Here is a 14241-nt window from a genome sequence, read left to right as displayed (position 1 = left end):
CATGGTTACGGGGAAAATAAAAAATTAAACCAAATAACGGAAAACTCAAGCTCACTACTGCGATTTCTCTTTATTTAATTTGTTTTTTTTTTTTGTAGAGCCGATCGTCTCTAAAGTAAGTGGCAGAAGGCTTAGTGGTTGGTACCCGAGACCCAAGTTTAAAAAGAATGCTACACTAGAAGAGATGTATATATTTATGCCCGGTAAAGTTTGTTTTTCGTATTGTTTTTTTGCTTTTAAGAAAAATTCTAATACGACGAAAACACTTCAAAAAGAAAAAAAGAGCTGATTTTTAAGGGGGAAAAAAAAAACACAACCATCAAAAAAAAAAAAGTCGAAAGCCCAATTGAAATGTTAGGATAAATGTGTGGGCCGTAGTGTGCTTAGTGGGCTAGGTTTAGACAATCAGTAGTTTATTCGATCCAGGCCCAAGTTGAGTGGGATCTCATCCGAGATTAGACCCAAACATATTCTTCTCAAAAAGTTATTAATTAATAACAAGTAATTACCTAATCAATCAATAACAAATTAGTAATTTCTAATTACTAGGAACAGGCCACCAAAAATAGAAGAAGTAGAGCGATTAATGCAGCTGCTATTTCTCATTCCGGTATTTCTTAATTTTTATGTGTGGATCGGTAAGCTTAAGACATAAATGTCTCGTAGCCCATTTGATCGCCACCCACTATATTCAAGTTGTCTTTTTTCTTCTTAAGAGATAGGTAGCATGCTAATCGTTTCGTTTATTTCATTTAGAAATAAATTTAGCTTGAAATATGAATCAACTAGGATTCGCATTTGGGATCTCGGATACCAACTATCAAATCCTTTGCCACTTGCGCTAGGGACGACCGTGTTAAATATAAAAATATATAAGCACCGTTCTCTAATACTTAAGCTTTTAGAGTATAACGGTTGTTTCATATGGTATTAGAGTAGGAGGTTCTCAGTTCGAGTCACGCCAGACTCCTAAAATTATTAATTTTCTCCTATTTAATTAATTCAAGTCCACGTCATTGGCTTTGTAAAAAGTCTCGAGCCCAGACGTGCTTAAGTTTTTAGAGTACAACAGTTGTTTCATAAGTCTTAAAAAATTAAATCCTAGATGTTGAATTAAAGTATTCAAACATTATTCCTTATATAAGATTACTAAGCATTTAGATAATAGTTACAAAGAATATCGTAACAATAAAAATTCTGAGTTCAAGTTTTTTTTTCCAAACGTCCAGTCATTTTAATCAACTTCCATTTTACTAGACTCTACGACAACAAGAACCTATAAAATATAAAAATTTCTCCGAACGATGGGGTCGAAAAAGAAGCGAACATATGCATGCAAAGGACTTGGAGAAATTGGATGAGTGACTCAAAAGCCATTGCCTAACTCATCTCTTGTACTTAAAATGAGACACGCAGCATGACTCCACATGCTTCCGAGGGAGGTATGGGAATTAAGGGGAAGTGCTTTAACTTAATCATCATTAATTAATTATCCCCACAATTAAAATTGCAAGCCAAGATCCCAATTTATGCTAATTAACCAACTCGAGAGAGTGGTGTGTAAGCAATGATGATTTATGTACTTAGCAAATGGGTATGTACTATGTACATGTACCATGCAAGAGATAGTTATTATTTTATTTACATTAATTCAGATAATGCAAAATTGACAAGAAAACTGCAAAAATCATACCATAACTGCACCTCGTGCATCGATCATATAGTCCTCGCACATGCAACATACTCTACTAACCATATCCATCGTACTTCAATTTTCACTTTGTCGCCAACGTAGATTAGATTTGTTTGATATTTAAGCTAACGAAAACTGCCACTCAATAGATGTCGCGTGTTAGAAGATGAAGTGAATACAAGAAGGACGGATGCTCGTGGTGCTTCGAACAATAGTGACTACTATATCATTAAAACATTTACACAAATTCCATGATCTATGATGATTAGCTTCAACAACATCTCACAAGAAACCAACCACTCGAATTAGTTCGTATTATACACTCATCTACTCTTGATAATGAGAACAAAAAATCGCACCGTGTAGTCAACGTCAAATAAAACATCTCAATGTAGAAGCCTACCTAATTGAAATCGACATTGTTTTCATGCAGCTCCACCAATAGAGATATATATACCCTTTAAATATTCTTGACGAATTAAATGCTCTCTCTTTTTTCTTGTGTGTGTGTGTATACATATATAGGTGGTCACAGAAACAGTAGGAATGAGTGGTTTCCATTTGTTCACGAAATTGTCGCAATAAATAGGCATGTAAACGTGGAAATTATCTGGCGCTTTTAGGTACCATGAACATGGCCAAAACGCCACTCATGCATTCAATGGAGTTAATGCATGCGACCGAATACTACGTATAGGACCTATTTTAGTATTCCACCATGGAGAGCGACCCTTATGATCTTATCCGTTACTATATACTCAATGTAGGTGGATGACTCGTGCTAGCTTTTATTAATTATAGATCGTAGCCTTATGTATGCATAGGACATTATATTTTACAAATGTTTACAAATGCCATGTTGAGATGTAAAAGGAATAAGAATTATAATTGTAAAAACTAATGAAAATCTGTTTAATCAGTATGAGTAAAATGTCGTAGCAGTTTTGAAGGTTACATGCAAAATTCCTACAATATAATTATTTCTTACAACTATTTAATTACTGTCATGTTGAGATATGAAAATTTTTAAGAGGATATATATATGTATATATATATAGTTGATATAATTCATGGCGATAATAATTAAGGATGAAATAATTTATGAATAAACATAAAATTATAATAGCGAAAAATAAATAAAATGTTGTGTTGTCGATCTTTTTTTATAACATATTTTTTAAAGTTCCCAACCGTCCCTAGAGCAAGTGGTAAAGGGCTTGGTGGTTGGTACCCGAGACCCAAGTTCGAATCCTAGTTGATTCACATTTCCAGCTAAATTTATTTCTAAATGAAATAAACGAAGCGGGTAGCGTGCTACCTATCTCTCTTTAAAAAAAAAAAAAAAAAAAAAAAAAAAAACATATTTTTTAAAGTTACAGATATATTCATCCAGTTGTTATAAACCTAGCTAGTATTGCGCTGGTTGTTAAAAATTGTACTTAACTACATCAGGGTTTGGAATTAGAAAGAACCCAATGTTTGGTCTTTTTGGCTACATGACACCTACAAAAGGACTACAGCAACGCTGCATGGTAGGGTCAACTCATAGGGCAATAAAATACTCTTAGTTTAGTTGTAATACTATGGAATCATCGATGATTTTGTCTGGAAGATTACACGGAGTTTGCATGTACAAACTAAAAATATTGTTGCTGAGGAACATGTGCTTGTCGGCCACTCTCTCTCTCTCTCTCAAAATTGGTGTGCTTTGGACTAGGTACAAAGTGCAAACTATTTATGTATAAATTAAGATCAGGAGCTAACAAAGAGAGAGAGAGAGAGAGAGAGAGAGAGAGAGAGAGGGGGGGCAAAGAATGTGTAATCAATAAAAAGTTTTTAATGTATCAAAGAATATATATATGAAGAATGTTAACATTCCAATTTGTATTATAAATCGAAGATGCAGTGCACAGTGTGTATAGCAAATCAGACACAAAATATTATTTATAATTAAACACAATATAGCATAACTAACGATCTTGTACAGAGTTCTTCCTTCATTTACAACATATATATATATATATATTATCACAGTCACATATGATGATATATAGAGAGAAGCTCACTAATTACACTAATTACAGCTAATATGCACATTAATTAACAAAAATTGCAGGATTAATTAACGCTTAACACAAAACATCCTTGAGAAGCTTGTACCTGCGCCCTGCCGCCTTAGAAGAAGACGCGCCGCTCCCGCTCTTCACCCGGCTGCCGCTCGCGATCTCCTCCCGTTCGATGCTTTCTTTGGGCTTCTCTGCAGAAGCTGAAGCTTCTCGAACGGCTCCTGGCTTCTTTGAATGGCTTCCGCCGTACTTTAGACCGCCCCGTTCCTCGCTCAGGCACCAATCGCAAACCTCTGATGGCTCGTCACTGTAGTAGTTTGTGCAGTAGCTGCATGTGAAATACCAAAAAAGGAGAAAAGAAGGAATAAGTTTTGGGATGAGACCTTTTTTTCTTTTTGAGCTAAGCATGTAAGAATATACAAGATGATGGGAGAGAAGTGAAAAAAGAATATATATATTACGAATGTTTTTGAGAAAGAATATATATTACGAATGTTGGGAGCGGTAGCGGCATCGGATGCATTGGAAGAGCTTCTCGGGGAAGCCGATGTCGCCGCACATGGAGCATACGATGTTTGTATCTACCATGGTTGAGGATATACCTATACTAGTGGGGGATGAGAGGGGGGGGGGGGGGGGGGGTGGTGTGTGTGGGGGGTGTGGGGAGGGGGAGGGGGAGAAAATGAAGAGGCGCATAGTGGGTTGGTTAAATGGAGGATTAAATATATAGCTGAGAAACAAGACTAAGTAGGCGATTTAAAGAGACCCTCAGGGGTAGATAAAAGTAAAATATTAGTTTATATATGTTTAAGCCTAAATTAGTAAAATCTTAATGTTGTGCACGTGTAAGTCCATGCTAAGATACTTTGGGTTGGTACTTTCTATTGGGTGTCAACCGCGTGCATGCGTGCGTATACATCTTATCGGAGAGAGAGAGAGAGAGAGAGCTGATGAGTTGGAAAGAGATCGAGATGATCATATATTTATGGGGTCTTATATGTGTATGAACTATATAGGCCCTACCCTACAAAGGTTGTTTCCAATACATTGCTTACACATACGTTGTGTAGGGTTCCACTGAAGAGACAGGATCCTCTCCGGGAGAGGCAACAAGGGGCAAAAGCAGAACTATTTGCGCCACAAGTTTAGCCTGTACTACTGTTTTTTGCCTTTTAAAAGCTATATACACTAATGGGAGCCATTCAAACATATCATAATTAATCATTCATAAAATTAATAAAATGTTTAGAGTAATTATGTTGTTACTTCTAAGATGCTTGCTCTATATGCCGGCACCTACGCACACCTTTTCAAAGGGTGCACTCAGTTTGGTTTGGTTTAGTTCAGTTCGATAGTAACGACACTGGTACCTTATATTTAAAAGGATAGGTATTAATCCTGCGACAGCAATCTTTGATATGAGTTCATAAAAAACAAACTAAATGATTAATTGCATGAGTTAAACTAAACAACGGGCGTAGTAACATTGGCTAAAATCTCCAAACTCAAACTACGGCAATTTAGTTCTTATTAGGCTACTATACTATTACTTGTACTAGGTGCTTCATGCTATTTAGTTTTCGGCCGCCCTTGGATGAAGAGATGTTTGGTTAGGATGATAATATTTTTCTAGAGTTGAGCGGGTGGTTGGCTGAATAATATGATTTAACGGGTGAAAATAGTCAAAATGATAGATCTAACGGCGAAAAACTTGATAGCATAAAGTGCTTGGTACTATCGATTGTATAGTAGCTGAACCCATACACACATATAGTCTGATTATGATACTTTCGGAAATATAAAAGAGTTAGTTTTTCTGATTTATTTAACCTTTTGATCAGCTACAATCGTTGATCTAAAGGTCAAAAAATTAGAAATACCAACTCCTTTATACTTTCAAAAGTATAGTAGCTCTACACTATATATATATATATATATATATATATATATATAGGCTATGGCTACTATACTCTTATGAGTATAAATCCCTTTGTATTCATAAATTTTTGGTAGTTGGATGAAGAGATGTATGGTTGGAATAATAGTGGTCCCCGGTTTGTATGACAGTGGTCTTCTAGGGTTGAGTGGATGATTGGTTGAATAATATGATCTAACGGGAGGAAATGATTAATGAGCTAGATTTAACGACCGAAAACTTATGAGTACAAAAAGAGAGAGCTAGAGCTAACGACCGAAAACTTATGAGTACAAAGAGAGAGAGAGAGAGAGAGAGAGTTCGGCTAGGATACTATCGATAGCACCAAAAATTTAGTGCTATCAAGTTTTCCACCGTTAGATTTAACTCTTTGATTATTTTTATCCGTTAGATTATACTATTCAACCAACCACCCACTTAACCCTAGGGGGCCTACATTATCCTAACCGCACATTTCTCAATTCAATGGCTAAAAAACTAATAGCATCAAGCCCTTGGTGCTATTGATAGTATTCCAGCCTAGTTATATATATATATATATATATATATACACACACACTCGTTTAAAAGAATATTTTATATACTTGTATATTAGATTATTGGGATTCAACATTAAACAGCTGCTAGTTATGCATGACATGTACATCAAATAATTAATTTATTTGAACTAAATGACAACTGTTGTATCTAGTTGAGAATTATATACTCAATTAATCCTCTCAAAACCAAGCTAAAGGAGCTCTAGAGGAGACAAATAACGTTCTTGGCATTCACAAACACGGAATTGCAACGAAATTTCTTTAACACGACAATGTAATCAGTGATCTAATGAACATATATATATATATATATATATATAGTTAATGTATCGACAATCTACATCATCGATCTTTTCGAAAGAATGTCTCTAAGCAGCATGTTTTATATAGGTTCTAATGGCTTTAAATGATTCAGCATGTTGCATTTCTCCGAGTTAATTAGTGGTCCCCTAATTATAGCTTGAATCCTAATCTACCCAACTACAAATGGTTAATTTAATTTTAGGGCCTCCTAATTATTAATTAAGCTAGCTCATTTGAAAAATGTCAGATTCATTAGATTCCGGCACTACGTTCGAACTTCGAACCCAGTACTTAATGTTTTAAAGCATAATCACTATTGACTAAGATTTTATATTCGAAACCATCTGATCTTTTGGCTTTTTAAAAGTTCTCAGAGATCGACCACTAACACAAAGCGATTTCTAAGGGTCCATTTTTAGCTGCTCAGCTTTCTTTATGTGGAAATGCTAACATGCTGTAACATACATTGAATAATTATTATAGGCCAAACCAGATATTTCAGCGGAGGCACCTACAACTTTGTCCATCTAAAGATTATACTTATGTAATTAGTCCTTTATTCAAACTAAAAATAAAAAATTTGTTTAAATTCTTAAAATATTGACTGAGGGGTTGTAAAAAGCTTTAGTCCACTGTACATTAAGGAAAGGAAAATTCAACAACATTCGATTGATCCTTTGAAAGGTCTTTAATTTGACAGCGACATCTGCACATGATCCTTGTTTTTCAAATGACTACTGTTGCAATTCCTCCGGAATGAGATCTACGTATGCTGCTTGTATTTTAACATTCAAGATATAAAAAAATTCAATTGATTTTGTATACGCAAACTAAAAAAATTATAGATTTTGCCGACAGATTAATAATACATAAAAAAAAACACACACTCTATCTTATTTGGAGACTTTTGTAATACATTGTCCTCTCAAAGCTTAGACTTTTGTAACTTCAAAAAATTGTCAACTTAATTGGACATTAATTTATTTCAACAGCGAAGCGGCATGATTACTCGAACTCCCACTTATAATTATATGGAGATTGACTTTTCTATTTCAGTAGAGTGGGGGAAGAAATCGAGTTTGCAACAAATCATAAATTTCTCACTCTCCGACTTCTTGCTTTCAAACGGTCCCATTGCGATATTAATAGATTAGGAGTGCTAAACCTGTTTTTTAGTCATCTCGATAAAGTTTATAACTATATACATATCTCACCGCCCTGATGAAGTTCTAAACCCTCATCATTATCTAAAGGGTCTTTTTAGGAGAAAAGTTGGAGATGTTAAAGTAAGCGTGCTTGGTTCTGAGAGTCGAAATATTAACAACCACAACAACAATAAAAATAACAACAGTAGTAGTAACAAATAATAAAAATAATAAGAAAGAATGCACCCTGCAACATGGGCTCGTGAGACACAGAAAAAGAAACATTGGAGGAAGGGAAAGTATGTTGTGCGTGTGTACGAGGACCACTTACTCGGCCTTTCTACAATTCTAAGGGGCCATTATGTATCCATTTTGTGGTGCCCCTTTTCTTTGCGGTACCACGCGCCCCACATTCTTATCAACACGGCACTTTTACTATCACCACTAAGTACAATTTTAATAAAAATATTCCATAAATCAAACAAATTATAAGCTCTAATTGTAGCAAAAAACAAATATTAACAGTTGGAGCCTAAAATTAAGATTTGTTGCCTTTCCTACGTGCTTTATGTTAGCTGTTTATTATTGGACTCAGAATACTAGTAAGTTGATTTAGGTGAGCTTAATAAATTGAGTGAAGCTGCGATCCATAAAAAATTTAACGGCAAGAGACTCAATAATAAATCCAACGTTCATGTGTGTTAAGTCAGATCGAAGCCTGTAAACGTTGTGGTTGATGAATTCTTAAGTACGGTGGATATATCTTTTCTATCAATACGTATTTTTAAAATAACTGATTAGCGGGTCTCTTTACTTACCAAACTATTTATTGAAGATGATTAGAGTTTAAAGTAGAAGCGGAAGGTAGCTAAACAGAATGTGAAACTAGCAGAAGCGGGGCCAAAGAAGATGCAATCCGTACCAAAATGGTGGACCGAGTGTATCGACTATACATACAACTTTCCCCATGGGTCAGGGCAGGGAGAGTGGACCATTTACAGGTGAGCACTTGTCGTTTGCACTTACCAGCTTCAGTACTTGGGTCGACGTGTTGCCAGGGAAAACAATAAATGTGAGATTTTTTTTTTTTTTCTTTTTGATCTTTTTTTCTTTTTCAGTGCTGCTCCTTTCCTAATATCTCAAAGTTTAGGAATGCTGTCTCCTTCCACTGACTGGGACAAGGTGTCAGTTCACAACAGGACTATATTTGTGCTCACTTTCTTTCCATCACTATTCAGGGCTTATCCTCTAACTTAGCCAACATGCTTCACACTATTTTTTTTTTTTTTTTTTTTAAGAAAAACACTTCTGATGGTGTCTTTGATGAATCTAATTTGATGAATTTGGAATCTCGGTTACTAACCACAGTTAGTAATGAAAGTTTATTCATAAAACTTTTATAGACTCCAATTTGGTCAAGCAATTGATTGGATTACATTTTATTTAATAAAACTATTAAAAAAAGAAAATGTAGCAGTTTTGCTCTTCTTCTTAGTAAAATATAACTACAATAAAAGCAGGAAGAAACTTCACATAAGCATGATAGTTTTTTGGGGGTCGAAAACATATTCTGCTCTCCGCTATAGCGAAAATTCGAAATGTTCCAAATATTCAAATCACCAGCTAATTAATTGTAAGTGAAAAGTAAGTTTCAATATTGTTTCTTTAAGATAGAATCAAATTGATTTGTCTGAACTATATATATATATATATATATATATATATATATATATATAGCAATTGATCTGGACTTGGGATCTAGTTCCTTTGCTTGAAATGAGTAGGATTAGATTGAATTCCATTATGCATCTTTCCTGTTTTATCTTTTGTTACACGCATTGAGAGCTTTTCAAGAATTAAAAGAAGAAGAAGAAGAAAAACACATGGCTCGCAAAAGAAGTCATTGATACTTTCAAACAAAGAATTGATCAAGAATGTAAGTTTGCAATTTCAATCCGTATTTAACTAGTTATGTGTTAGTTGTAGAACTGAATTGGTAGGAACAAAGCTATGTCAATAAATACTAGTACTTCAACGTATCATTGGCCGTTCATATTAGTTTTGAATACTCTATACGATAATCAAAGCTTAATTATCAATATTTTATATACATTTTCTCTTAAAAGGGACGAGGGAGCCATGCTATATGTCCTTCACAGGTAAATAGATACATAGCTACGGATTTTTCAGTGCGCTGTACTAAGCTAAGGGATGGATGCCTATATATAGTTATCGAAATTCTCTGGATTAATTTCATGTAACTATTAATTTATTATTGTGAGTCGTAAAACATCACATAGAAACACAAAAAGAGGGAGTTCCTATGGAGACAGTTCAAATCTCCAAAGCTTTTCTTTGCCGGGTTTCTTTTATCAAACAAGCTTATTATGATTAAATGTACCGGAAAGAGCTTACATACTGTGTTATTATTATACTCCTAGTGAAGGTATTATTACAACAAATTAAAAGTCTTCGATTTCCATTGCAATAGAAGCGACATAAAGTCGCGATCCTTAACCGCTAGATCTGCATTAAGCGTCGGGAACAACCATACTTTTCTAAACGTACGTCATTTTCTCACACATGTATGAATTTAAATGCATTGACAAACACAGCTGCAGTTTAAATATAAGCTCGATTAAGTGATATAAAAGTAAAGGTCCATGAACACTTGGGAATATAGAGCACAGTCCCTATGATGAGGGATTATGGAATATATATATATATATATATATATATATATATATGTAGAGAGAGAGAGAGAGAGAGAGAGAGAGCTTTCCATTGACGTGCTTAAACAAGTACAGTTGTAAAACTTTTGGCAATAATTAATCTTGCTATTTAAGTAAAATATGCAAACGAACGTTCTCATTTTTTAAACCAAAGGTAGTAAGAAGCTTACAATACAAAAAAAAGAAAATAAAAAGAAAAGCACCAGGTGCGGATATAGAAGTATCCATTTGCTTCCGAGGTAGGTGCGGATATAGAAGTATCCATTTGCTTCGGAGGTAGTGGGTGGACTTTGTTTATCTCCATTTATAAATTTCTTTTACAAAAATTATTAAATATTTAAATCAATATTTAAGGTTAATATTTAAATCCGTATTACTAATGCATGCAAGTTCATGCGGAGTGGGCTCGAAGTCAATTATGTAATAGTGCAAGCAACATGGAATATGATGATGATAAACAAAATAGTACATCTCTTATAGTTGTTTTTTGTTTTGTTTTGTTTTTAAAGATATGGTGCAACTTGGATATCTTTATCTTCATCCAAATGAAAAATAATCCCGCAGAATTGTTAGGCCCAATAGGCCTATATTTGTTTTGCCTGATCCCGATTAGTGGGCTGGGCCGTTTGTCTAGTTGAGTTAAATGGGCTTAGGCCTGTTGGGTTGTGCGGGTGATTCTTTGTTCGAACGGGACCCGAACCAGCCCCACGGGGGACCTCGAGAAACCCTAAACCCCGCCGCCGTTTCTCTTCCTCCCTCCCTCCCTCCCTCTTCCAAACCCTAACCCTAGCATCGTTCTCTTACCTTCTTCCCCTCCTCCTCCAATGGCGTCCACCTTCGTAAGATCCGTGGCTCGCATCTCTTCCTCTTCGATCCGTTCTCGCGTCTCCAATGCCAGCTCCGCCGCCGCGCGACCCTTCTCCCTCCCCGCCCCATCCCCCTCCACCTCCGCCTCTTCGCGAATCCGCCGCGTCGCGTTCGTCTCTAGGTTTGATTCGCCTTCTTATTCTGAGAGGCCTTTTCTCTTCGTTTTTGAGTTTCTAGGGCTAATTTTTGGGTATTGCATGCGTGATCTCGACGAAGAACGCCGGTGGAGCTGGGGAGCTGCGGCGGCGCATCGCTGTTCCCTCTCCACAGTGCGGTGGCGGCGGCGCGGTTGACGTCGCGGCTGAGCACGACCTCGCGGAGCTGCAGAGCGCTTACACAGGGTATCCTCTGTCGTACCTATCCCGGACTTTAACGATGTTGTTGTTATGTCGTGAGTAGCTTTGATCCCATCTCTTTGGTTACACGTGCTTCTTGTTTAGTGATCGGAGTGAATCTATCCCTTTGAGTGGCAGTTTGATTTGAAAACACTTTTAGATTGTCGCTGCTCGGTGGATTAATTACTTCCATTTTTTAGCCATTAATAGGTTGGTAAACTAAGTTGGTTACGGGATCCCTTTTATGAGATACTTTGTTGTTTGTTTTTAAGAATTTTTGGTTTTCCTTCTCAGTTCTGAAATTTGAACCAATTCGTGGCGGTTTATGATAGAGGTTTCAAATGATGTCAATCAACCTTGATGTTCCATGTTCAAACTTGAAATTCAGAATTCGCCAGATCATGATTGTGGACCTTGTTGTGAAGTTTTAGAGCGCGCTCGACCATTTTATGCCGTTCTATCTAAAAATATGAAATTCTTATATACCAGTGGACTCCTTTGGAAATAAGAGTCAATGAAATGAACAATCATTTCTGCCTCGCACTAAAGCGTAAAACACATAAATACATAATCTTTGCTCTTTTGTTCCAATAATTTGGCTAATTCTCCATGATGCAGAGAATCATTTGTTCTATATGTCAACTAAAGTTGTTATGTGTTACTTTCTCGATTCGTTTGGTTATGGTTATGATGTGAGAATTTTGGTAGGATATTCATCTGAGCTGTTAAGGATTTTCCATTTTCGTTTTTTAATTCTTCATATTGCATGTGTTGATTTATTGAAGATTCCAAGATAGTTATCTAAAAATTTATGTGAATGTTCTGATATTTTATATGTGTATTTTGTGTAAGCTAATGCTTTTGGGGCTCTGTTGTCAAGATTTCTTGTGCCATTACTTTCGTCGAAACCTTTCTTTGGGGATAACTATGACACTTGTCTGTTGTTCACCTCCTTTATGCGGACAATTTACACATGAATTCTGATGTGTTTCAAATTTTGTCTTATTGAACCTTGATTTGTTTAACTTGCTATCCAGTCAAGTTAGATCTCTTCTTTTCATCTAGTGATCCTTCATGGTTCTTTTTTCCTTTTTCTGGGAGATAATAAGTACACGAACAAGTTATTCTATGCACGAAATCCAATTTAAGGTACTTGCTTTCTGCAGGCACATGAATTTGCTACTGCTTGAAAGAAATATTGGCGCTGCACAGAACCTTCAAGTATGATTGCCTTTAGACTATTGGCTGTTACCTTGTGACTCAACAATTTAGTTACCTTATACATCTGCAACTTTGTGGTTATACATGGAAGAAGAAATTTGTTCAAATTAATCACATTGAAAACAATGGGAATTCGTGTCATTTTTTCAACGTTGAGTGTATTTTTCTAAGCCTGACTGCAGAGCTGCCATTTGTCCTCTATTTTAAAAAAAAATTTAGCCTTAATGTATCACCTTTGGGGTCGCTAGTTATGTTTGTTATCCTTGTGTATTCTTGTTCTATGATATTTTCTCTCTCATCTTCTTCTCTTTCTGTCAACTGTTATTCTCTTGTATTTTAATTGAATTTCTCATCATAATCTGTTGTTTTTCTGGATTAAAGTTTCTATTGATACTTGTGTTTGTAAATTGAGGATGTAAATTTAAATGCAAAATTACTATGGATGCTGGATGCTGTAGATAATCGGGACTTTTTTTGGCCCGGTTGGAGCTTCTTGGGAAGTGTGGGATTAAACTTATTATAGGACTGTAAGATATGACTGTTGATTAATTTGTTCTCTTGCAATGATTGAATAATGAGACTGCACTGTCATTAGTTACAAACTTACAGAGCTTCAAGTATCCCTGCCAATCTGAGTTTCAACTCATTGTTATTCATGAACATGCTCACTTTGCTGACGAAGAATAAAAAATTGGTTATTATTTTTGAATGGCAAGTTGATCTACAAATTCAATATATTTATTAGATATAACAAGAAGCTTTGATGAAATTTCTGCATATTGGGGTCATCAATGATATGGTTAAGAGTGTAATAGTATTCTCCTTTTTTCAGATGAAAATGATGGTACGTGAAACATTTTGCTGTTTCTAAAGGCTGGTTGATATTTGTCGTTGAAGTGCTGTGTAATTGCAAAATAGTTCTAGTTTGTCAATCCCTATGACAAAGACAAAACGATTTTTCATGCGTATTTTTGTGTTGAGCATTCGGCTGTAGCTTTTAGATATTTGATAGACGAGCCTCTCTTTGTATACCTGCTTATTATCAACTCTTCTTTTTCTGATGTAATTTTTTTTTTGTTCTATTTAGAGATGGGTTTATCTGTTCGAAGGTGACAATAAGCCGAAAACCCGCTGATGTCTTTTTCTACTGTTGAAAGCGGATGAATATTTTGTAGAACTCCATGGAAGTATTTTATGTGAAAAGAGTTCTTTTTTATAATTTATTCGGCTCTCGTAAATGTTGGGTTTATAAATTTTTGATAGATTGTGCTTTCATTGGATTTTGCAATTTCTCAAATAGTGATAGTTATCACTATTTCTGCACTGTAATACTGATCGTACTATCAATTCGATTTTATCATGCACTTTGTTTCACTTCTTTATATTCTATACCTGCATTGCGGT

The 14241-nt window shown here is 35.4% G+C and overlaps 2 protein-coding genes across 5 annotated transcripts; one reads left to right on the top strand and one right to left on the bottom strand.

Moving 5' to 3' along the window:
• LOC109708221 lies at window positions 3676–4369 on the bottom strand. Its single transcript, XM_020229868.1, has 2 exons — window positions 4250–4369; window positions 3676–4087 (listed from the first exon to the last, which is right to left on the bottom strand). Exons 1-2 carry the CDS (start codon window positions 4345–4347, stop codon window positions 3823–3825), a joined length of 363 nt encoding a protein of 120 aa, XP_020085457.1. The 5' UTR covers window positions 4348–4369; the 3' UTR covers window positions 3676–3822.
• Window positions 11098–14197, top strand: LOC109708304 (protein NUCLEAR FUSION DEFECTIVE 6, chloroplastic/mitochondrial-like). 4 transcript variants are annotated; one of them, XM_020229996.1, is made up of 3 exons: window positions 11098–11402; window positions 11498–11622; window positions 13670–14197. In XM_020229996.1, exons 1-3 carry the CDS (start codon window positions 11239–11241, stop codon window positions 13687–13689), a joined length of 309 nt encoding a protein of 102 aa, XP_020085585.1. In that variant the 5' UTR covers window positions 11098–11238; the 3' UTR covers window positions 13690–14197. The 4 variants fall into 4 exon arrangements, with proteins under 4 accessions (XP_020085585.1, XP_020085584.1, XP_020085586.1 ...); XM_020229995.1 differs by having other exon boundaries at window positions 11099–11402; window positions 13925–14197; XM_020229997.1 differs by lacking the exon at window positions 13670–14197 and adding an exon at window positions 12783–13337 and having other exon boundaries at window positions 11099–11402.

This window comes from Ananas comosus, linkage group 3 (assembly GCF_001540865.1).
Source record: "Ananas comosus cultivar F153 linkage group 3, ASM154086v1, whole genome shotgun sequence".
NCBI classification, from domain to species: Eukaryota; Viridiplantae; Streptophyta; class Magnoliopsida; order Poales; family Bromeliaceae; genus Ananas; species Ananas comosus.
Note: the sequence above shows the minus strand (reverse complement) of the source record. Positions and strands in the feature narration are given on the sequence as shown.